General features: G+C 45.4%; 1 protein-coding gene across 1 annotated transcript; it reads right to left on the bottom strand.

Moving 5' to 3' along the window:
* Positions 1–241: 241 nt before the first annotated feature.
* Positions 242–21,791, bottom strand: LOC311204520 (nischarin-like; the record flags this gene model as incomplete). Its single annotated transcript, XM_084280933.1, is given in 18 exon segments — positions 242–309; positions 3,052–3,205; positions 5,063–5,237; positions 5,640–6,965; positions 8,198–8,253; positions 9,104–9,225; positions 12,560–12,668; positions 13,472–13,585; positions 13,989–14,117; positions 14,318–14,503; positions 14,904–14,972; positions 15,543–15,695; positions 16,237–16,332; positions 17,838–17,933; positions 19,490–19,639; positions 19,643–19,653; positions 21,189–21,237; positions 21,753–21,791. Coding segments are annotated over 18 exon segments (3,102 nt in total).
* Positions 21,792–22,417: the final 626 nt, after the last annotated feature.

The raw sequence follows: 22,417 nt of genomic DNA on the forward strand, positions 1-22,417 counted from the left end.
CAATTGGCTAGTTTTGCAGCCGTAATAAATATAAGATCGAAAAAGGTTCTTTTTAAAGACAGGATCTTTACTAAATTGATAAGTAGGAATTCTAAGTCTTAGCGTGCTGTTTGGGATGTTGATAAATTGTAACTTAAAATCACAGTAACAAAGCCTCAGGTACATTTGGAGAGCTTTATGTACCAAAACAAACAATCAGAAAAGACCTAAAGTCAAACTCATCAATCAGAGCGGTGATGGTCTAGCGGAGGTGGTTTACGTAAAAGTCATGGTCAGAGAGGGGATGTCGAATCGCCTCAAAGCAAAGTCCTTACAAAGAGAAGTCAAGTCATGTTTGAGCAGTTCTGGAACCCATTCTGATAAACATCTGAGGGCCCAGTGAAGGGGAACACAGGCACAGAGATACAATGCATATTCTATATACAGACACGTATACATATACATGTACAGACTGATTTGCACTGGAAGGTCCACGGGTATATTGCAGAATTTGGACCAGCAGTGGCATAAAATCCTGAGATAAACTCTGACAGCATTTTAAGTCCTTGCAAACGTTCTCTTCACTAACAAACACAAACCAAGCACCAGAAACAAAAAATTCAGATGCAGTTCTGAATTTGACCTTTCCTGTCCATGGAACAGTTTTTGAAAACTATCTTTGTATCATTCTTATCAAGGAGCTGATAAGAATTTCATCTTCAAGTCCAGTTAAAAGCAATTTTGCTCTCCATTTAAGTCATTTGGATGAACAAAGGCTGCAGCTTTGGACTCCTAAAACGTGAACTTTTGGACTGCTAAGCTCAGTGGGAAAGATATAATATTCCTTTGAACACAATATTAACTGTTTTCCTTTTTTCTCAATAATTTAATGAAGTTCTTGTATCTGGCATAATGTAGCCAGTATTTTAAGCAGTCTTTGTGCACAAAGGGCAGTGGCACTATCGCAGCACAGAGCAGGAATGCTTTACAGGATGTTTCCAGATAGTGGAAAACGGTTCCAAAGCTCCTAAGGAGAATGCTATGTTAAAGAGTGAATCAAAAAGATGTAAACATGCTTCTCTTCTTCACATGATTCTCACTAGCATTTCCATGCAGGAGCAAACATCCCTGTGGTGAATATTTACTTATCTTCCTTTTCCATATGAAGTATTTGTCTGCCCTTGGCCTTGCCTTCATCTTGGGGCAGGATTTTGTTCAGCAAAACAAAAAAGATAAGATAATATTCATCTCTTCTTGGCAACAGCAGCAAAGCTAGCCAAAAAATGCATTCATCTTTGTCCACATGGCAGTAGCAAGAACAAAGCATATTTATGTTTTTTTCCTATGTATGATAATAGGCCTCAGATAAAAAATGTATTTCTTTGTCCCTGAATCTAGCAATGGCAAGGACAAAAATTACACAAACCCCAGTGTTGCTTGCAGTAGGCAGCAATGAAGGAAATGTTTTCACTAATTTGAAAATAAAATAATGAGCAAGACCTTATTTGATGTTTTGGTTAGAAGACCACATAGTATTTAGGGGTTTATTAACCATATAATTCCGCTAATATCCAATATTCAACTCAGGCCTCAATATTATATAAATGACTTTGAACTTCATGCCTCCAATTTATAAGATAAAATATACAAACAACCATGAGACCTCCAAAAAGTTAACTCAAATTATATTGGAGTCAAGATTTCTTTACTGTTTCATAATCTGTCTTTGCCATGTTGCTTCTGATTGTGGCCACCGACTTGACCTGCTGTCACTCAGACAGTCTTTAGACTGTCTGGGGGTGTTTTTTATCATTTTAATCACAGGGCATTATCGAAAATATTTGAGTGTAGATGAAAATGAAATGTTTTGTGGATTGTATCAGCTGACCATATTGTAATTGTAAGAGGTTCTAGGAAATTTTAGTTTTTCCTAAAATATCATAGTTTTTCAGATAGTAATGTTTATTTTAATTGTACTTGTAATTCTTTCTTCATCAGTGGAAAGACTTCAAGACAAAATCACCATGCACCCACAGTTACGGATTTTTTTGTTTTTACAGGATTGTAAAACAGCCTCGGGTCAGCTTTCAGAACTTTGAACCACAACATTCCTATCCAAAAGGTTGTCCCACCTTAGGGGTGGCTTTCCTTACCATGACAAAGCACTAAACCAGGAACAAATTCACATCTCTAATGAACAAGAGGCCAGGCACAGAGAGCTGAAACAAAGCATCATCAAGCCCAGTTTCATTTTTCCAAACAACTCCCTAGCAAACCTCTTTAAACCCAACACAAATGGCATCGTGGCCGGGAAGATTTTATCTCCAGCCCATTCATAACAAATCAAACCAGACTCCACAATGTCCTGGGAGCAACCCAGGAAAGAGGCCCACAGTGCACAGAAAAAACCCCACAGCCACAAAGTCATAAGGACGTTATGCAATTAAAAGATTTATAAAGACACCAGGGTGTGCGAGATGTTTCAAGCAAGTTCCCTTGGGCTGCCACTCAGGACCCAGCGACCTGGATTATACAGACTCCCCGTGACCGGCTGTCACACCACTTCCCCTACAGCCAGCAGCACGTCCAGCGCCTGCAAAGCTGTGAAGATGTAGCTCGTTGCTGTTGCCTCCCTACGGATACAGTATTACTGGGCTCATCTGCACACACCTGGGTAAGAAAGACAGCCAGCTGTACACTGTAACCCCTTGAGTAACGTGGCATCTTAGATTGTAGAAAGATATTTTCATTGTCAGGCTCGGCCTGAGCTGTGGGTTGGGTGAGACACTGCATTGGGTAGCAACAGTTTCATAGAAGAGCCTCCCTACCCTCAGGCAGATCAACACTTCCTCCCAGTTTAGTGTCATCTGCAAACTGACTGAGGGAGCATCCAATCCCTTCATCCAGGTCATTGACTGGGCCTGAAGCCCTGGGCATCACGCATGTGCTCCATGACAGCTCCTAAGATGACCCTCTCCAAGGTCTTCCCCGGGACTGAGGTCAGACTGAAGACAAGCCCAGAGGCGGGGATCAGGTTGGTAACCCTAGTAAGGGATTAACCAGCTCTCTTACCTGACTGATGCTCATCAGCATGAACAAATGAATCATCCAACAGAAAGGGAATAGCTTTTGCTGAGAGAAGCACACAGGCCATCACTTCCATACTGGGAGTCTTGTACAGCAGAACTGAGGACCACATGAGCTGTCTCAACTCTTCATTTTCCACCTAAGACAGAAAGCAGATTCTGCAAGTTACTTGCACACTTTGATAATCCAGGCAGCTTTATCATCATAGGCTACTAGAGAAACAGTTTCAACAGCTGGAGCATCTAAAGATGCTGTGGTCAAAGAGCAGAAGCTCACCTCGAGGCAGTTAAATGCAGCACAGCTTTGAGGTGCACACAATGGAACTCCACTGTTTGTGTAAAACCATATTTTCCTGTCATGGTCAAGTTCTTCCTCATTTTCTGCCCAAAACTACAAGTAGGAGCTAGCACACAGTAAAGACTTGGCACAAAAGACACTGCAGACAAAATTGATCAGTGAGCAGTGCCAACAAGTCTGCTGAGCCTTCAGATGCTACCGAGGGGCTGGATTTAATGACCTTAAGAGACCTTAAGAGACAGCAACAGCACCTCTTGCTGTTACAGCTGCTGTCCAGGGAGGCATCTGCCCAGCTTGATGAGTTTACTGTGAATCCTCAAGTGAGTCACCTTTCTTTATCAGCATCCCTTGATGTCAAAAGAGAAGCACAGCTTACCATTTGTGCTCACTGAAGATTTGGAAGTGAGGGATGTGAACAGAGTGTCTCTCTCAAGTTGCTTTTCAATTGAGATTTGTACTCAGAGCACAATGATTTATCAAAGTGCCACACTCTGAGGTTAGGGTATTATTTGTATTTTTAAATTTGGTGTTCCCCACACAGACTGTACATCAAGTTAGGTTTATCTCCTCCTGTTTCTAGAGTTCCTACAGCCAAGTACATACTCGTACATCTGTACTGCACAAAGGCGCCACCTACTGATTTAGTGAGATCCCATCACAAAGTAATTCCACTCCAGTCATTTTCACAGCATCACAGGGGCTGGAAGGGACCCCCAGAGCCCATGGGGTCCAACCCCCTGCCAAAGCAGCTGCCCAGCTCATATTGCACAGGGCGGCGTCCAGACAGGGCTGGAATCTCTCCAGAGATGGAGACTCCACACCCCTGGGCAGCCTGTCCCAGGGCTCCCTCACCCACACTGGGGAAAAGTTCTTCCCCATGTTGCTGTGGAACTTCCTGTGCTCCAACTTGCAGCCATTGCCCCTTGTCCTGTTCCCACAGACACTGAAAAGGGGCTGCCCATTTCCCCCTGCATCCCATCCTTCAGCTATTGATAAACATTCATAAGGTCCCCCCTTAGTCTTCTCTTCTCCAGGCTGAACTGCCCCAGCTCACTCAGCCTTTCCTCACAGGGGAGATGCTCCAGGCCCTTCATCATCTCCATAGCCTCCTCTGGACTCTCTCCAGGAGATCCCTGGCTTATTTTATCCCAGGGAGCCCAGAACTGGACACAGTACTCCAGGTGGGGCCTGACCAGGGCAGAGCAGAGGGGCAGGATCCCCTCCTGTGACCTGCTGGCCACACTCCTCTTGATGCGCCCCAGGATCCCATTGTCTCTCTCAGCCCCCAGGGCACACTGCTGGCTCATGGCCACCCTGTCACCCACCAGGACCCCCAGGTCCTTCTCCGCAGAGCTCCTCTCCAGCAGGTCACCCCCAGCCTGTACTGATACAATTTTATTTCATTTTGACCCTTGAAAGGGGAAAAAAAAGGAAGTGGAGTTGTCATTCCTGCTGGACACACACTAATGTCCTTCCTGTTCTGCCTCGAGGAGCCTGAGAGGTGCCCGGCGGGATCCCCGTCGCTGCAGCGAGGAACCCAGCACGCAGTCACACAAACCAGTTTGTGATAGAAACCCTTCCAGGTTTGGCAGAGCCTGACCCTTGGGTTTAAGCCCTTTGGGACAGCCCTTTGAAAAACACTGTCTAGCCCTGAGAGGCCACAAGGCATCTTTTTATACACCTGGGCTGGGGGTAGTACCTCTGCTACGCTGCCATGGAAAAACTCCAGCAGGGCATTTCCTTTCAGCCCAGCCACGTGCTGCAGAGACACAGAAACAGGAAGGTGAAGAGGAATCTGGTTATCTTCTGTCATCTTCTGCGTGAGAAATTCAGATGGATAGAAAGATGACAGCATCAGATGAGGCTTGCAAAAGCTGGAAGAGATCCAGAAAACACACAAAATTTAAGGAACTACACAGCCCTTCCCCTACAAAAATTAATCCTTTCATTCAGAAATCAGGAATGGGCAGCTTCTACTCTGAATAGTTTGCTCTAAATGGTTTCTCTTGAGCATATCTATCAATCTGGCATGACCTCAGCCTGGGAGCATGGGAAAGGCAGGTCTCCTTCCATAAGAAAACACATGTTGCAACTATAAACCAAACCAGAAACAAAACAGGTAGACAGCTACGGCCCAGGATAACCCTCCACACACACCACAGGCCAACAGAATGATGAAGCACGTTGCCAACACTGCAGGCCCAAACCCATTCCCAGTGACAGCTGCAAACTCACCAGCAAGGCCACACTGGCTTCAGCAGAGCTTCTGTGGGAACTGTTCCCTTGCTGACTGACCATGCCTGTCTGCCTCCACCATGGGGTTCCGTACAGCGTCTGCTTTGCCTGAAGCTTTGACAACAATAATAGTCTTAACATCCTGCAGGAGCCTCTGCAAAAGACTGTAGATTCTGAGGAAGTGGAATTTCTCATGAGGTAGAACAAACACTGCTTTAACACATCTGTATCCAACAAGCAACTCCAGCACGTGGCCATCCAGAAAGGAACCCTTCTGCTGGATGGAGCCATGAGTCAGATGCAGCACCAGTGATGCTAACGGAATCCCAGTCAGCTTAAATACACTTCTCCACTCTTCTGTGCCTCCCCATTTACCTGGCAGCAAACTGAAATCCACCTTTACTAGGTACAAATGCTGGCGTGTTAGAAATATCCAACAGGGATGGACCACACAGGGACCCTGGGCAGAAGCCTTAGACACTGAAGAATAAAGTGCAGGACACAAAACGGGTTTTGACCAGTCCTTGTTACTACCAGCTGACTCTGCTTGGTGCAGGAGTTCCTGGACACAGGTTTTCTTCCCATAAACAAGGTATGTTGGGAAACAACCTTTTATTTCAACATCATCTGCTGAAATGCAATTCAATTCCCTAAGCTGGCAGAGAAACTCTGGGAGGTTTGCTGGTCCACAGTACAACACGGAGCTTCCTAACACTGACGTGTAGTGTTGAGAGCAACGCATGTGTAAACAGGAATAAAAGTCTTGCAGGTTCTGGGAGTCTGAAATAACAAACAAGCAGTTGTCACCATTTGTCAGCTTCAGGGTTAAACAGATTTCTGGCAGGAGAAAGCCAAGTTCCAGAAGATCAGTATATGGAAAAGACAGCACCAGCTTCAAGGCAGAAGGGATGTGCTGGCAATTTCCTCTCCATTCCTGACAAGGAATCTCAAACACAGCTGGCAGATCTTCAGTCAAAACCAAACAGGAAGCAAACTGCTTGAGGCCTTGATGAATGTGAATAGAAACACTCCAGAGAATTTTGACTATTGCAACACTCTCCACTGCTCCCTGGTCAGAGGGCCGAGGATCTGAAGTAGTGCTGAACTCAGAAGTCTCATCTCCTTCGTGAAGCCCCATTTCAAAAGAGCCATCTTCTTTGTCTGTGCTCTTGGTGTCACCCAGAGGGCTCCCTTTCTCCTCTGTAAAGCAGGGGGGGGGGGATCTCTGCACAGTCTGCACTATCAAGGCAGAAAGGTGCTGGGTAAAATCTTGGTTTGTGGCAGTGTGTGACATACAATGAAAAGGCAAGATGACAGTGTTACAGGGGTCAGGCACTGCACGCTGTTCTTCCTCTGAAGGATCCAAACTGCAAAAGAGATAACAAGGCAAAGTACGAGCCTGAGTTTCAAAACAGTCACAGCTACCTACAGCTCATGGTGCTGCTGCTGCTCTGAACTTTGAGGTATAATCTTGTTACTGCAGTTACATCAGCCTAATTTCATAAAACATCTTAAACAGTCAAGAATGCATAGGTTGCAGTTGTATTCATTTCTGCATTTCTTTTATCCGTTTACAGCATTTAGTTGATAGAAATATTCCTAATTGAAATTATTCCCTTGTCCTGCCACTGATTTTTCAAGATGCTTTCAGATCATCTCGTGTCTATACATTGTTTTGTCTTTACATAGTAACTATTTAATTTTTTATATCAAAAATAGCATGGCCAGTAGGTCTGGGGAGATGATTGTGCCCCTGTACTGGGCACTGGTGAGGCTGCAGCTCGAGTGCTGGGTCCAGTTCTGGGCTCCTCACCATAAGGACGGGGAGGTCCTGGAGCGAGTGCAGAGAAGGGCAACCAGGCTGGGGAAGGGGCTAGAGGGCAAATCCTCTGAGGAGCAGCTGAGGGAGCGGGGGGGTGTTCAGCCTGGAGAAGAGGAGGCTGAGGGGAGACCTTCTCCCCACCTCCACTGCCCAGCCAGGAGGGTGAAGAGAGGTGGGAGATGGTCTCTTCAGCCAGGGGACAGGAGATGGGACAAGGGGCAATGGGCTCAAGCTGCCCCAGGGCAGGGTCACTGCAGATGGGAGGGAAAAGTTCTTCCTTGAAAGAGTTATGGTGCTGTGGCACAGGCTGTCCAGGGAGGGGCTGAGTCACCTTCCCTGGATGGGTTTAAAAAAAAGGGTAGATGAGGTGCTCAGGGATCTGGTTTAGCTTGGGACAGGAACAGTTGGACTTAATGATCTTAAAGGTCTTTTCCAACCTTGTGATTCTGTGATCTTCATACTGTGCACAGCCACTGGTTGAGAGGCTGGGAGTGTGCAATTTATCAGAAGTAAAAATAAAGTGTTCAGCTCATCTTCCATTTCCCAAACCCAACAGGCACTTTGCAAATCACTGGCTTGAAGCCACTGACTTTATTCCAGGGTTCAAAGGTTACAAAGACTTTATACTCTTACCACTGATTTCGCTTGAAAACAACTAGAGGCAGCGTGCAACCAGACACACTGGTTTGCCTTAAAGCCGGGTTTGAAATGCACCATCCACTATTGGGACTCAAAAAGCTGATGGGGGTTAAGCCAGAGCTCAGGAGTCTCACTTACCACATCTGAGGATCACTTCCATGTGCTTTACAGGAATCCAACAGAGAGGCAGGTGCCTACGGAACAAAGAACCATCAGGCAGTGGCAGCTGCTGCCAGATTTCAGCAGAAGTGAAAAGCAAAGTTAACGTTGGCTCCTGCTTTTTAAGGCCAGCAGCTCCCTGCTGAGTCCTGACTGCTGTACCCGTGGGCAGCTGAACAGCTGACCTGTGAGGATGCTGACACACCAGGTTTTTAGTTCAGGCTGGGCACTCTGAGGCAGCCAGGAACGCAGTGAGAACAGATGTGGCCTGTAGGCCTTTCAGCACACTACAGACTTCAGCAGCAGCGCACAGCCAGGCGAAAAGGCAAAGGCCCTGGAGAAAGCCCAGCCACGCTGGCAGCAGAGGCAGAGTCCCTCAGGGCTGGCTGTCTCATGCCCTGAAGCCAGGCATATGAAGGGCATTTCCTATATCAAAAATGACATCACAACGCAGAAGTTAAACAGCTGGAGTTTGAAGGAGACCAATTAGGCCAACACCTATTGCCAGAGAGAAGGTTCTTCCACTCTCTGAGGAAGAGACCTGTCTTCCAAAAAGTGCTGAACTGCTCAGTTCAGATAGCAGTTCAGCATCTCAGAGCACACTGAATGAGACGCTAATGCCAGGTAAACATCTCAGTCCCAACAGCGACAATTCTCTGCAACTCTGGTGAATTCAGATCATGCACTCACTGTACAAGGTGGACCAAACCCACCACTCAAATTTGGGGCTACCTCCTTTCTCAATTATAACAGCTCAGAGAATGAAAATACCTTTGCTGTGGATTACTATAACAACATAAGTTTAATATCAGAAATTAGCTTGCAAAAAAAACAAACACTACCACATTAAAACTGCCATAAAATAAACACAAGTGTAGCAATTACCTGATTTTTACATCCAGAGTCTGGTATTTCAAAATATCTCTGGGGAACTGTATAGTCTGTAGGAGTCAAACTACTGGATTGCAAAAGACTGCTGGCTAGGACTGTTTCTTCACAAATTATTTCTAGAAGAAATACAAAGACCTTTTAAAATTGCTGAAGTAAAACCAAAATGAATGTCTAATAGTGTCTGTCAAACAACTAGAATTAAGATTGTATCATCAAAATGTGACCATCAGTCATTAAAGCTGCAGGGTCTCTTCACAGAACAGCCAGGACAGAACAAAACCAGGCACAATTTTAATATCCTTAAGTGCACTGGAAGGTGCACTGAAGACTGCTAAAGCTCATTTTTTAAGCTAACCACCAATTTAAATCTCAACATCTTGTGTGAGAATTCTCCATGTAATTTAGTTTTAACACAACTGGTCCATTTCCTTGAAACTTGCCCTGAGTGTTACCAAAGCATTGCCAGGCTGGCAAAGCCATAGCAGAGCAGTCTGTGAGCTTCACAGCATTCACTCCCATTTTTGCAGGCGTCAAGCAAACAAGCAGAAGATCTGTAAAACCTTTACCCTGGCGCAGGAGGTCCTGTCCCTCAAATGCCACTCAAGAAAATGATCTTCCCTCGATCAGAACCTTTCTGAAGGATCCCAGCCTGACTCGTCATTACAAACTGATCAGGAATGCAGTATACTGAAATATTCTCAGGGACATTGGGCTTTTTGCCTGTTTGATATTCACAGCCTGGCAGGAATGCAACCCAGCACCCCAGTTCTCAGCATCAGCACAGAGCCGGCCCGCTCACGCGTGTACAACGTACGTGCAAATAAACAACAGAATCCCAATCACAGAATCCCAGCCTGGGCTGGGCTGGAAGGGACCCCAAGGGTCACAGAGCTCCAACCCCCTGCCACAGGCAGGGCCAACAACCTCCACGCCTGGAGCTACACGAGGTTGCCCAGGGCCCCATCCAACCTGGCCTTGAACACCCCCAGGGATGGGGCACCCACCCCCTCTCTGGGCAGCCCCTGCCAGCCCCTCACCACTCTCTCTGGAAAGAACTTCCCCCCAATATCTGTCCTAAACCTTCCTTCCTTTAGCTTTAATCCATCCCCCTTGTCCGGCCATTGTCTGCCCTTTCAAAAAGCTGATTCCCTCCTGTTTCTCTGCTCCCTTCAGGGACTGGAAGGCTGCAATGAGGTCCCCCCACAGCCTTCTCTTCTCCAGGCTGAACCATCCCAGCCCCCTCAGCCTCTCTCCGTAGGGGAGCTGCTCCAGCCCTCTGATCATCTCCGTGGCTCCTCTGACCCCTCTCCAACAGTCCCACATCTTTCTTGTCCTGGGGCCCCAGCTCTGGGCACAGGACTCCAGCTGGGGCCTCCCCAGGGCAGAGCAGAGAGGGACAATCCCCTCCCTGTCCCTGCTGCCACCCCTTTTCTGATGGGAGTCCAGGATACCATTGGCCTTCCAAGCTGCAGGAGCACACAGCTGGCTCATGCTGGCAATGCATGTGAGCTTCTTCCTCAGGCATAAGAACTCCTGCCTGTATCTTTCTGGATTGATGGCAAAGTTTAGTAGATGACACCAAACCATCTCTCAGGCAGAGGAAGCACAAGAGAGATTTACTGCTTGAACAAAGCAACCATGTTAGCCAGAAGGAAACTCAAATTGACAAGAAAACCAGAACAGGGCAGCATTATTGCTGGATTTCTCTTCTCTATATATGTTTAATCTTTGCCATAAGCCATTTGGAAGTGATGTTTAAGTTGAATAAAATGCTAGTGAAACAGATGGTGTCTAGAGAAACTGCAGAGAAAACAATTCACAGAAATAGTGCATCAGAAAATGAATTCCATTATTCCTGATTTCAGGTCTAACAATGAAATAAATTGCCCAGCATAGTTCCTTTTTTAAAAAAATAGACTTCTCAAAATCAGTATTTTGAAAACAACCCTTGATAGCTAGGTATGTAGCAAAGAATTCATTTCTGTTGTTAAAGCTGAGGAATGTCCTAATCCTGTCCTACTCCTTGCTATCCCACTATATATTAATACATTTATAAATATCCCACTATATATTTATATCCCAGTTTTATATTTATTTTTATAAATATAAAAGCCCTTCCTCAAGACTCTACTACAGGAATCTTATGGAAAAGGACCACAGTCAGTAACCCCAGTCTTACACCAGTTTTCCTATAAAATTCCCAAGTAGTTCAGAAAGATCTTGGTATTTTTTCCAAGACTCATGTGCTCCTTAAACATTTGCAATAAGGGAAAAAGATGCTTGACCAATAAGTAACACCTAAACAGTCACAGCCACTGCTAGCATGCATCTTTACAGCTAGCCCTGCATAAAACCCCAGGCTGCCCTATAGCCAGGCTGTCTCCCTCCTGCAACTTCAATGCTTGATGCTTTAAAGCCAGCGTTGGCTTAATTTGGGAGAACCTGGCATTTCACCTGCAGGTGAAAAGTTATCCAGAAGGGCTCCAAAGGCAAATCAAGCACATAAATAGCAACTAAACCTGCATCTAAATTGCTTCTCCTTTAACTTAAACGCCATCGCTTCATTTTTACTGAGTGATCTGAGACCTCTACTGATTCTGCAGAAATGCCAGGAACAGACTCTTTCCAAAGACCTCTTCCCCCACCCACCAATTCACTGGTAAGAGTAAGCTGTTTCGCCCCAAATTATGGAGACTGTCATCACTTTTCTAAGTGGTTACAAAGTCATCCCCAACCAGATATACCCTACTGCATTTTAAGCTTTCATTCAGGCAAAAGCAAAAGCATCTTTATCTCTTCTCAGACACACATGAATTTCCCAGTCAGTCCCACGGGCCCCTGCAGAAGATGCAAGACACGCCACTGTTCTACGTTCTAATGCAGTGGGTACCCTTGGTTGAAGCATCCAGTGAAATGGGATTTTCAGGTAAGGTCAGCAGGTGCTGTGGAACACAACAGTGTGCTGAAATCACAGGCTCAGTCTGAACCCAAACTCCAGAACTGCCTCTTACTCATCTCCTTTTCCGACCTCCATTCTGGCCTGACAGAAACACAGCCCTTGCCAACAGCAGGAATGGAACAGATGCTCCAGCTCCCCTTGTGCAGACCAACAAGCAGAGAAGCAGCTTTAGAACGTGTCTACAGATGCCACAGTTCCCATGAAGGCATGTATCTAGACTAGCAAGAGAGATACAGTCCTCTGCTGCTGCTTGTTCTGCAGTAAAAGCAGCCCCGTGCCCCAACTTCTGTTCGAGTTAATTAACACCACAGTGAACATCAGGTCAGCTTTGCCAGGTCACATGTCACTTGCACTACGCCAAAGCTGCCGGGTCTGTCTGCTCTGTCTTGATAAGCCCCATATCCCTACACAGAACATCCAGGTACATCAGTGCAGCCTGGAGACGCAGAACCCAGAGGCTCAGCCCAGCAGCACGATACATACATGATTACCTTGGCTGGAGCTGACAGGACGAGGCAGAGAGGGAGACGAAGGATGAACAGGAAGAGAAGAACAGTTTGGTTTGGAGCTGGCAGCGGTGAGCCTGGAGTCCTCACTGATCTAATAAAGAAAGTAGGCAATAATTAAAGAGAAATCCTAAACACACGGGACACGTCAGAACCTGAACTGCACTAAGTCTACAAAGATTTCCCAGTTGGAGTAAAAAGAACGTTAGTACCAAATGTGTTGGGTTTCTGAGGGGTGCCACACGTTGGTGCTCACATCCTCTCAAGTTCCCATTTCCCACTAAGCAGAATTCCACTAAGAATTCGGTTAGAGAAGTCATTCTGATCACTGATCCCTGCACTGACAAAACCAGCAGCAAGTTTCACAAACCACAACGACAACAGGATTCTTAGGCTGCAGGGGCATCACAGCTCCTGATAATACAACTTATTTCCAGAACAAGATTAACCCACTGCACAGCAGACAGGAGAACAGGACAATTCAGACTTCTGATCCTTTCCCATTGCTCAATACTCGCAAGAAGAAAGTCTGGGAAAATCATTTCAGTCCTCTGCAACACAAGCACTGATCTCACACCTCAGCACTCTCTGTATAAGATGGAAAATACGGCTGTTGAGGTCAGCTGCATATTTATTGTGTGTACCATTAGGCCATTTTCTCTTTTCCTCCCACTTCCTCTAGCCCAAGCCAGCAGAAAAAGGAACATCCTGAAATTGCATTGAAATCTAAATAGGAGAAAGAGGTGATGTTCAAACCTCACACTGCAGTAAAGCACAAACACTGCACACACTTCCATGAGAAGTGAGTTTAAGGAATTCTGCTCAAAGCCAATCTGGAGAGGACTCACAGGCTTCTTTTGTACACAGCACGTTCTGCTCTCACAGCACCCAACTCACCTTTTTATCAGAGCTGCTCAGTTTGTGTTTCACCTCCTTGGCTTTCTGAATGGCTTTCAGCACTTCCACTGTGTCTAGTTCCTTTTCTGTGGTGATAGTGTTATCCAGACAGACCTAAAAATGTTAAAAACATCCAGAAATACAGAAAACAAGGCAGCTCTGTAACTTATTGTTACTTATGTCATAAATAAATAGTTTGATGCAGATGCTGTGCATGTCTGTAACCCTGTAAACAAGGTAATGACCACGTCAGACCTCATGACTTGAATGCAAACTCAGAAGGGCTTGAGAAGCTCCACACCCCACTGGCACAGGCACCTTCCAACAGGAACACCCTGTTACCCAGTGAAAGCAGGGCAAGCTCTCCCTTAGATCTGAGGAGCACGCCCAGCAGTGTACAAATGGTTCCATTCTCTAGAGACGTACTCCAACCCCCACTAAAAACTCCTCAGGCTTGTAGAGCATTCACACAACTTTCCTCACCAGGCTTTAGAAAGAAAAAGCTGTTCTAACGTACCTCTGAAGCCCTGTCCCCAAACTGAGCCAGTACTTTGGTCCCATAGTCAGGGATGATGCTCAGTGGGTTGCTGGATAACACCACCTTCTCTAAGCACGGGAGGTTTCCTGTATTTTTTACTTCATCAATCTGAAAGTTTTTCAGTAAAAGGATGAATACACAGATTGGCTAAATGAGAACACCACCACAGTCTAAGCATTTCTTGACTAAATTACATACAAACAGTAACCAGGAAAAAAAATTCTCTCCAGCCACTTTATTTGCACTTTCACCCTCTAACAGAAATCACTTGTGTTCTAAAGCAATCTGACACTAAAATCAGTAGTTACCTGTTCGACTTTGTTGTTGCTCAGATCCAAGTTGACTAAAGAGTACAGCTTGTTAAGACCACACAGCCTTTCCAGCTGATTTCCTGCTAGATTCAGAGTTTTGATGTTTCCCAGTCTTGTGTGAACACCTTCCAGCGATGTCAGCTTGTTGTAGGATAAGTCCAGGTGAACAAGGTTGTAAAGATGCTACAAGACCACAGAAAATCCAGGTCACACACCAATTTGCTAAAATTGAACCATATCAAAGGCTTGTCCATTTGCTCATGCTGGATGCTGCCCAGCTGACAAACACAACATGAACTTGCTCATTACACAGGATTAAGCCTGCAGGAAAGGGAACTTCCTCCACTCTATTTTTCCCAAGCCATTGACACAGCCAGCAACGACTGAATTTAGTCAAGAACTACATGTTGCATGTCAGTGTTGGCAAGTAAGAAATGCACCCTTACGAGGGCTTGATGCTAGGAAGCTATTTGGGCTTAAACTCTTCTCCGCTAGATGAGTGGCAAAATCCATTAGCAAAAGGATTCTGTGTTGGAAGGTCCTGGGCAGCCTGGCAAACATCACCTTCAAAAGCATCCCTTACCTGTAAGTTTTCTACCAGAGACACCCCATTGTGACTCAGGTCCAGGAACTCGATCTTGGGAATTAATTTCTAGAAGGGAGAAGGTGCACATGTTAAATGCGTTTTACCTTAGAAACCTGGCTGTACTTCCTTCACCAACCAACTAACAACTAACAGGCAAAGGGCAGGAACTTTCCAAGGCACAGACCCTCTTCTCAGCTTTCAGCAGTAAAAAGCGTTCTGCACCCATTCTAGTGCAGCAAGAGTGCAGACACCTGCTGGTGAGAGAACCAGAATACTCTGATGAGCACGGTCACGTTTGCATTTGAAACCTGGGTTCTCACTGAAGACAAGCAAGTTGCCCCCAGTTTAGCCCCACTAACTACAGATCAAACTCATTAAGAGGCCTTTCCAGCTCAAACAGGCCTGTCTGTATTACACAGAACCCTGGATAAAGATTACAGAACTAAAAATCAGAGTAAGTTGAGCAGTGCATTGATCTCCACAGCATTACCTTGTGGAGCTCAAGCACGGACAGTGCAAGGGGAAATCTTTCAGAAGAGAGATACATGAAGAAATTGCAAAATCCCTGCTGAGTCATGTGCCACAGAAGACCAGCCATCCTTTCCCCCCACACACAAATGAAGAAAGATTTCTTACCACTGAATCATCAATTTGAGAGATGCTGTTGTGACTCATATCCAAGGTTGTTAATGTTCTCCAAGTTGGGATAACTGCTGTCACTGGACAGCTTGAAGTTGCATCCTCTGGCTCCCACTGATCAAACTCAGAGGCCTCTGGCACCAGGATTTCCTGTTAAAGACAAGCACCCTAAAAATATGGTACCTGCATCTTCGGTGAAAGCCCATTGTTTCACAAGCAATCCAAATGACCTTATGAAAGAAAGATCCCTAAGCCTTATCATCACCCAGATTAAAGGTCTTAAAGCAGGAGCTGAGTGTGTCAGAATGATTTTAGATCCACAGGGAGGGAGTCCCAAACACTGGCAGCCAACCCAGGCTGGAGAATGGGAAGGAAGAGAGGGACTGTGAAAGGTACGCTCCTCACAGCCTTGCCAAATCACAGCCCAGAGAAGAAGCCACACGCATTCAGCTCTCGAGGAGTAACAGAAGCACATTCCAATCAAAGCATCAGAAACATCCCTGTGAAGGGACACATCTCATCACTTCAAGTCTGTTCTGAGAGGCCAGCAAACCCTTTCTGCTTCCCAGCTTTAAGAGCAGAACCTGCAACAGGCAGGACAGAAAAGGACCAGGCCTCCAAATGGGGATTCCCCCACCACAGGCGTGATTCTTGCACACGCTTCGAACGCCCATCAGAAACTCCCTCTCACCTTCATCCATGTTGCTGAAAACCGAACACTCATTGTGGCCAGAGCATGTTTGGATGAGGTCAGCCCTTTGAGAAGCTTCCCCCCACAATGACTGAGCTATTGGAAAAACATGACAGTCAGAAATGGCAGAACAAACACGGGACACAGCAGAGGCAACTGAAAGCTTCAAGGACGGATTCCCTCCCGGTCCGGAAAGTAGTTACAGCACTGCCTTCAAACCTGGGACTATCAGGTCAGACAGCCCAACATTTGGTAAAGCTACAGCAAGAAATTAGGGGCACAACTACAGAAAAACTAATTCCCAAATATTTCTTTGCACAAAAGATCTTCTCTAGGCACTTTCTACCTTCCCTGGGCATTCCCCCAGGTTCAACCGCCCAGGCAGTTGAACAGGGCGCAGTGTTTGACTGTCACCAACCACAGAGGTGGGTACCTCAAGCTGTGCAGCTCGACCTGCAAACACAGTTACTGCTGTATCCCACCTTCTTTACTGCAAAGAATAAACAACAACTGTCCGGGGAAGGGAAAATGCCCAGCTCAGCAGTTCATACACCAATGAGCTCATTACACAGACTAAGTTTGACATTATAAAAGTCTTTTCGGCAGTTTAATGTGACTCAACCTCTGTCTAGCAAATGGGTCCTTCTCTGGGCACATTGTGCAACAACAACCAGTTCCCACAGAACTCCTGCTGCCCCTGGAAGCACCTCTCCAGATCACCACTGTTTGGTTTTGGGCAGCAGTTACGACGAGATGAAAATGCAGGTCTGCTGCCAGCCCATCCAGAACTTTTCAGGAACCCACAGGCACAAAAGTCTTCAAAACAAAACCCTTTTTTATTCTCCCCACACTAAGCAAAGCTACTCCTGAAATTATCCATGCTAGACACACTCCCAACACCAGCCCACTGAAGTTTCCTTCCCACGCTAAGATGTCAGCAAGTCCCTGACTTGGGGACTGCACTGCAGCTCTGAACCAGCACAGCCTCTCCTATCAGTGAGACAGCAGGCATGTCCAACAAAAGGTCCTGAACCCAACAGAAGGGAACACAGGGTAAGGGCTGTGTGACACAACCAGGCATTCCCACTCTGGAAAGATCTGAAAGGGATGAAAGAGGTTTTGAACACTCCCAGTGGAAGCCCTGTGATCCACACTGAGAGCAGAGCAACGAAAAAATGCCGCAAATTCTCAAGCCAGAAGCGCTGCACTCAAGTGAACCTTCTCAAGCAAATTCACATCACTTCAGAAATCCCTGCTGCTTCCCAAACAAGAAGTACTTTGTAATAAGAGCTCCCATTAGCACCCATCTGTTGGAGCTTCACAGGGACAGAAAGCCACCCTGGGGTAGCTTCTGCATACACTGGAAATGACACACATCCTTTGGGAAGACATGCACAAGCTCTTCTGAATATTTACATCTGGCATCCGTATTGCCAAGTCCTGAGAAAAACCCCACACTGTTTCCCAAATAAAACACTCCTCCTGAACACTGCATGCCCCAACCCCAGCACCAAAGCAAAGCAATTGCCAAGCCTGAGAGACATGCACCAGACCTGGCATTTACAGAGCCCCTCAAATTACAGGCAGTAGCTCAGTTGTACCTCTGTTTGATGAAGAGATTTGAAAATTGACAGGTCAAACGGCAACAGATGCTCCTGAATGGTACTGGTTCCAAAAGGTCCCCCTGTTCCAGTGACCTGGTCATCAACAAGGAAGAACAGTCAGTGTACACAACCCAACCTGTGCTCACTTCAGACAGCTGTGCACGGGCAAGAGCACAAGTACAGCAGCTAGGACAGCCACAGCTCCAACCCCTTTGTCAAACACGGGATGATACAGGAAACTCGCAGATTAACTCTTCAGCAGAGAAAACCCAAACCATCAGTTACACTCCAGCTAAGTGCTCTGAACTTGAGGCACTGAACTTAAGCTGCCACCTGGTGCTTGTATTTTGTAGCACATGGGGCACTCAAATCCCACAGACAAGACTGAGCAAGGCTTCATCCACAGCTGATCAAGCCAGAGTGGCACTCACTAAACCAGCTTCCCTGAAACACCTGGATCCTCCAGGACAGAACTGTCTTCAATTCCAGCCCAGGGGATGAAGTCCAAGGCACTGACAAGATGGATTTGAAGAAAGCATTAGACCATCTCATAAAAAGGCATCTAGTTTTCCCATGTGCCCATAGCATTCTGGCCAGAGCACATGGCACCAGTGCAAAAGGCAGGTGGTTGCAGTTCTGGTTGCTGTGAATAAAATTTTGGGAGAAATCTCTTAAGGTTTGGGGTTTTTTTTTTGGTCTTACATATATCTTATAAACTCTGAAGGCTCCCACACACAAGCTTTCAGAAGGGCCAGAAACTCTCAAGTATTTTTCTAAATAATATGCTGTATATAATATTTTTCTAAATCATATGTTCTTCTCCACCCAGAGAATCCTCTGAACAACAGGTTCTACACACAGAGGATGGCAAAGGCAACTGAAGATCCACAGGAATAACAGTAGAGCTGTGGTTTTGCTTTCTAAACTTCCCAAGCCCTCCAGTGCACCTTCCCCAAACCACTACTTCATTTCATCTTTGAACATACCACACAGTTACAAGGAAATTCTTCATGTAATAAAAGGGCTGAAAAGACACTGACCTGTAGCAAGCAGTGTTAAAAAAGCTACTCAGCACAAGTCTTTGTAATTCACTGATTTGGTAGAAGAACAAAACATCAAACTGGTTCCAGACAAAAGTTCTCTGAGGCCATTTTACATTTGTTCTGTAATGGCATTTTTCCTGGAAATTCTGGGCCACTCATCTCTAAAACTGATGGTTTTGTTAGTTTGGTTTGGGGTTTTTTAAACTTTCCAATACAGTTAAAGGTGAGAAAGGGGACAGGACTTACACACACATGCATGTATGCATCTCTATGCACTGGCCTAGCCATAGTGTTGTCAAAGAATGCAAGGCTGAAATGAATATTTCCTGCCTCCTTCCTGCCTATCAGCACCCAGTAAGGCTCTGTCACAGAAACCCTAGAGGGCACCGCTGAAGAGATGTCATCACATGGCAGAATCAACGTCTTCCTTAGAGAACTATGTTGAAGGTTGGTAGAATAAGCACCTGTTTAACACCCAGCTCTAAATGCTTACAGGTGTTTACTGCCAGTAAAGATCTTGTGCATTCTAACTAGGCTCCAGAAGCATGCCAAGAATCCCATCACTCTGGCAGAAACACCGCCAGTACTTGTGCAAACATGGCTCACCTTGAAATACTGGAGTCGACAAGTGAAATCTAGAATATGACCTAGATCAGTTTTGGCATCTCCATTAGCACACGTAGGCTCCCCCTGCAGCAACTGTAGAGTGACAGCATATGGCTGCAAGGGTCTGATGTTGAAGACTTCTCCAGCCATTCAGAGCTGCTCTCCTGAAAAACACAGGATGATGGTATCGAACACAACGCTGCCCCAGTTACCAAAGAGCAAATGGTACCTGCAAAACCTAATGTCAGCGATTTCATCTCTGTCATTTATATTCTAAGCTCATGATTAAGGCACCAAAACAATGTCCTTTTTGCTTCTAAACTAGAAGCACTGAATTCAGATAAATTTTCTTTAACACCAGAATAATCCAAGTGTTCAAACAGGCACTCTCTGCATTCAAGCCTTAAGCTCCCAACGCAACTAATGGCAAATTTCCCTCTTAACAGGGCTGGAACCAAAGTTCATTTATACAACATAGAAATTGCTAAACTTTGAGATATCCCTAAGTTCAATAGCAGCTCAGACTTATTCTAACCAGAAAAAGCAGCACCTACCATCTAACAGACAAACCTGACATCCTTTGCTAAGCTGCTGATGTGCAAAGCTGCAGCATTTTCTTGGACAGTCTGAGGACTTTCACCACACTACCACCAGAGCAAGCTCCCAGGGCAGGAAATGCATTATCTGGCAACATTTTTACAATCCCATTTCTTTCCAGGAACACTAGGAAACAGCATCCAAAAGCCTCCTCTGACAGCATCCCAAGAGCAAATGTGGATTACAGCAGTCAGAATACATGCACACGTGGAATTAACATCTTCCTCCTCTTCCTTTTAAGGACACCAGTTTGACCTGACAGACAGGAGAGCATCGGCTTTCCTGATAAGCAGAGTTCTCCAAAGAGTAAAACTCCCTTTGGCTTCAGTGGGAGCAAGTCCCAGAGTCCAGCTGCACATCACCACAAGGTTCCACTCACATACAGCGGTCAGACATCAATGATTTTGGCACTAGTGAGGCTACAGGCACTACAGAGTCAGGGAACAGTTCTTCAGGACCTTCCTTAAAGTGTTCCACAATTTGCTGAGTGCCCCCTCTGAAGTGGCTTCACCTAAAGTTAATTTTGTGCCAGAACAATCTGAACCACGCTTCACCTATCACCTCAGCCAGCCAGAATCACAGCACAGCATTCAGCCTCCTGTCCCTCAAAACAAAGCCAGCATGGGTTAATCATTTCACACGCCTCCTGCTCCTGGTGAGCCACTTAGAGATGTTGCAGTAGTGCATTTCATTTTCAGCTCTCAGCCTCAGAAAAGCACATCCTTTCATTAACTGACCAGAAGGTCTCATGTTTCCTGAATTCTGGAAGAACAACATTAAGACAGGTGAAGTGATGCATTCAACACACTCTATCAAGGCTCACTGAAATGACACAAACTTCCTGACTGGTTGCACTAAAACATACCAAGGAATTCATCAATTTCTGATTTATTTCCAAAAGCAGCTGGGCTTCTGTGACAGTTCCTCCTCAAATACAGCTTGGATCAAAGCACAAACAGCAGAAAAAGGTGAAGAGGAAGAACAAGTCTCGGTCTGATGTGAAAGGCTCAGATCTCATGGTCTGGAGATTAAATCTCACAGGTATACACACGCATGCACATGGAGGGAACCATCCCCAGTTAAATTCTTGCAGGTTCTTTACCTTTGTGGAAGAGCTCTTCAGCCAGTGCAGCAGTGATCCCATTGATCTCCTGCAAAGATTAAACCATTGCAATGAAGTGTTACACACTTACAGTTCAAAGTGCATCCTTGGCCAAAATAAGTCTCCCTTTTTTGCTGTGGTACAGGACTTTTAAAAATAGAAATCAACTGTCATCACATCTTATAGATTCTCTTTGTAACTTGAAAATACTTCATCAAATTATTTCATTTCATAGGTTTTTCGTTTCCAAGATGGAAAATACTGAACTACATTTAAATAATCACATGCTGCATGTTTCCAAAAAGGGCAACAGCAACTAGAGCAATTCTTACTGACCATCATCAGCCCAATGCCAAACAAAGCCTGGTTTTAAAGAAACTATTACCAGTACAGTTTTCTTCAAATTTTAACATTAGACTAACCTAATGCATGAATGTCCTGGCCAAAACCAGGACAATTAAGCACTCAACATTTCCTTGGAGCATCACTAATACACTGATAACTTTAGATTAACAAGTCTACAGGGAAGAAGAGATCTGTAAAAATTAGTCTTCTGGACTTAACCTCCTTGCTGAAGAAGAATTCAAAGTCCCTGTTCACCATCCTCTATCTTCTCTGCCCTTCTGGACCTACACAGTGCTCAACCCCCTTTCTACACACTGACAGCTCCAGGAGGAAAAGAAAAAGTCTGGAAAATTCTCCCTGTGGGAATTTGTTATTTTTCAATCTAAAGGAGCACAAAGGTCGGTACAGGTATTTCCCATACTTCACAAAAGGCAAATGCTCTGTAGAAGTCCAGAAATAGTTCTGAGCTCTTCCAAGAGCTCTCTCTAAGGCTCACAAGAAGAACAAAAAACTATCTGTGATAGTTTAGGCACACACATCTCATTTTAAGGTAGCTGCAAAGGACAAACAGGCATTACAGATCATCATGAAATGAGTATTTGATGAGTTTACTTCACTGACAAACCCCTCATGATTCATGACAAGGAAATAAATCCATGGGCCATCTGCAGCACAGTTCAGCTCATCTGATGAGGCAAACATTTCAGACAAGCACATTCTTAGTATAACTGAAACCCCACTCACTGAGGAGGAACAGTTTGGAGAAGCAGCTCGAAGCTGCATTCCGAACAAAATCCAACAGTTCTGTTATTGGATAAAGCCAGTTACACTCACCTGGCATGCAGAGATCTGACTGAAACCCAGGCTCTGTGTTCCCTTCATCA

Source organism: Gallinula chloropus (assembly GCF_964237585.1).
Source record: "Gallinula chloropus genome assembly, contig: HAP1_SCAFFOLD_146, whole genome shotgun sequence".
In the NCBI taxonomy this organism is placed as follows: domain Eukaryota; kingdom Metazoa; phylum Chordata; class Aves; order Gruiformes; family Rallidae; genus Gallinula; species Gallinula chloropus.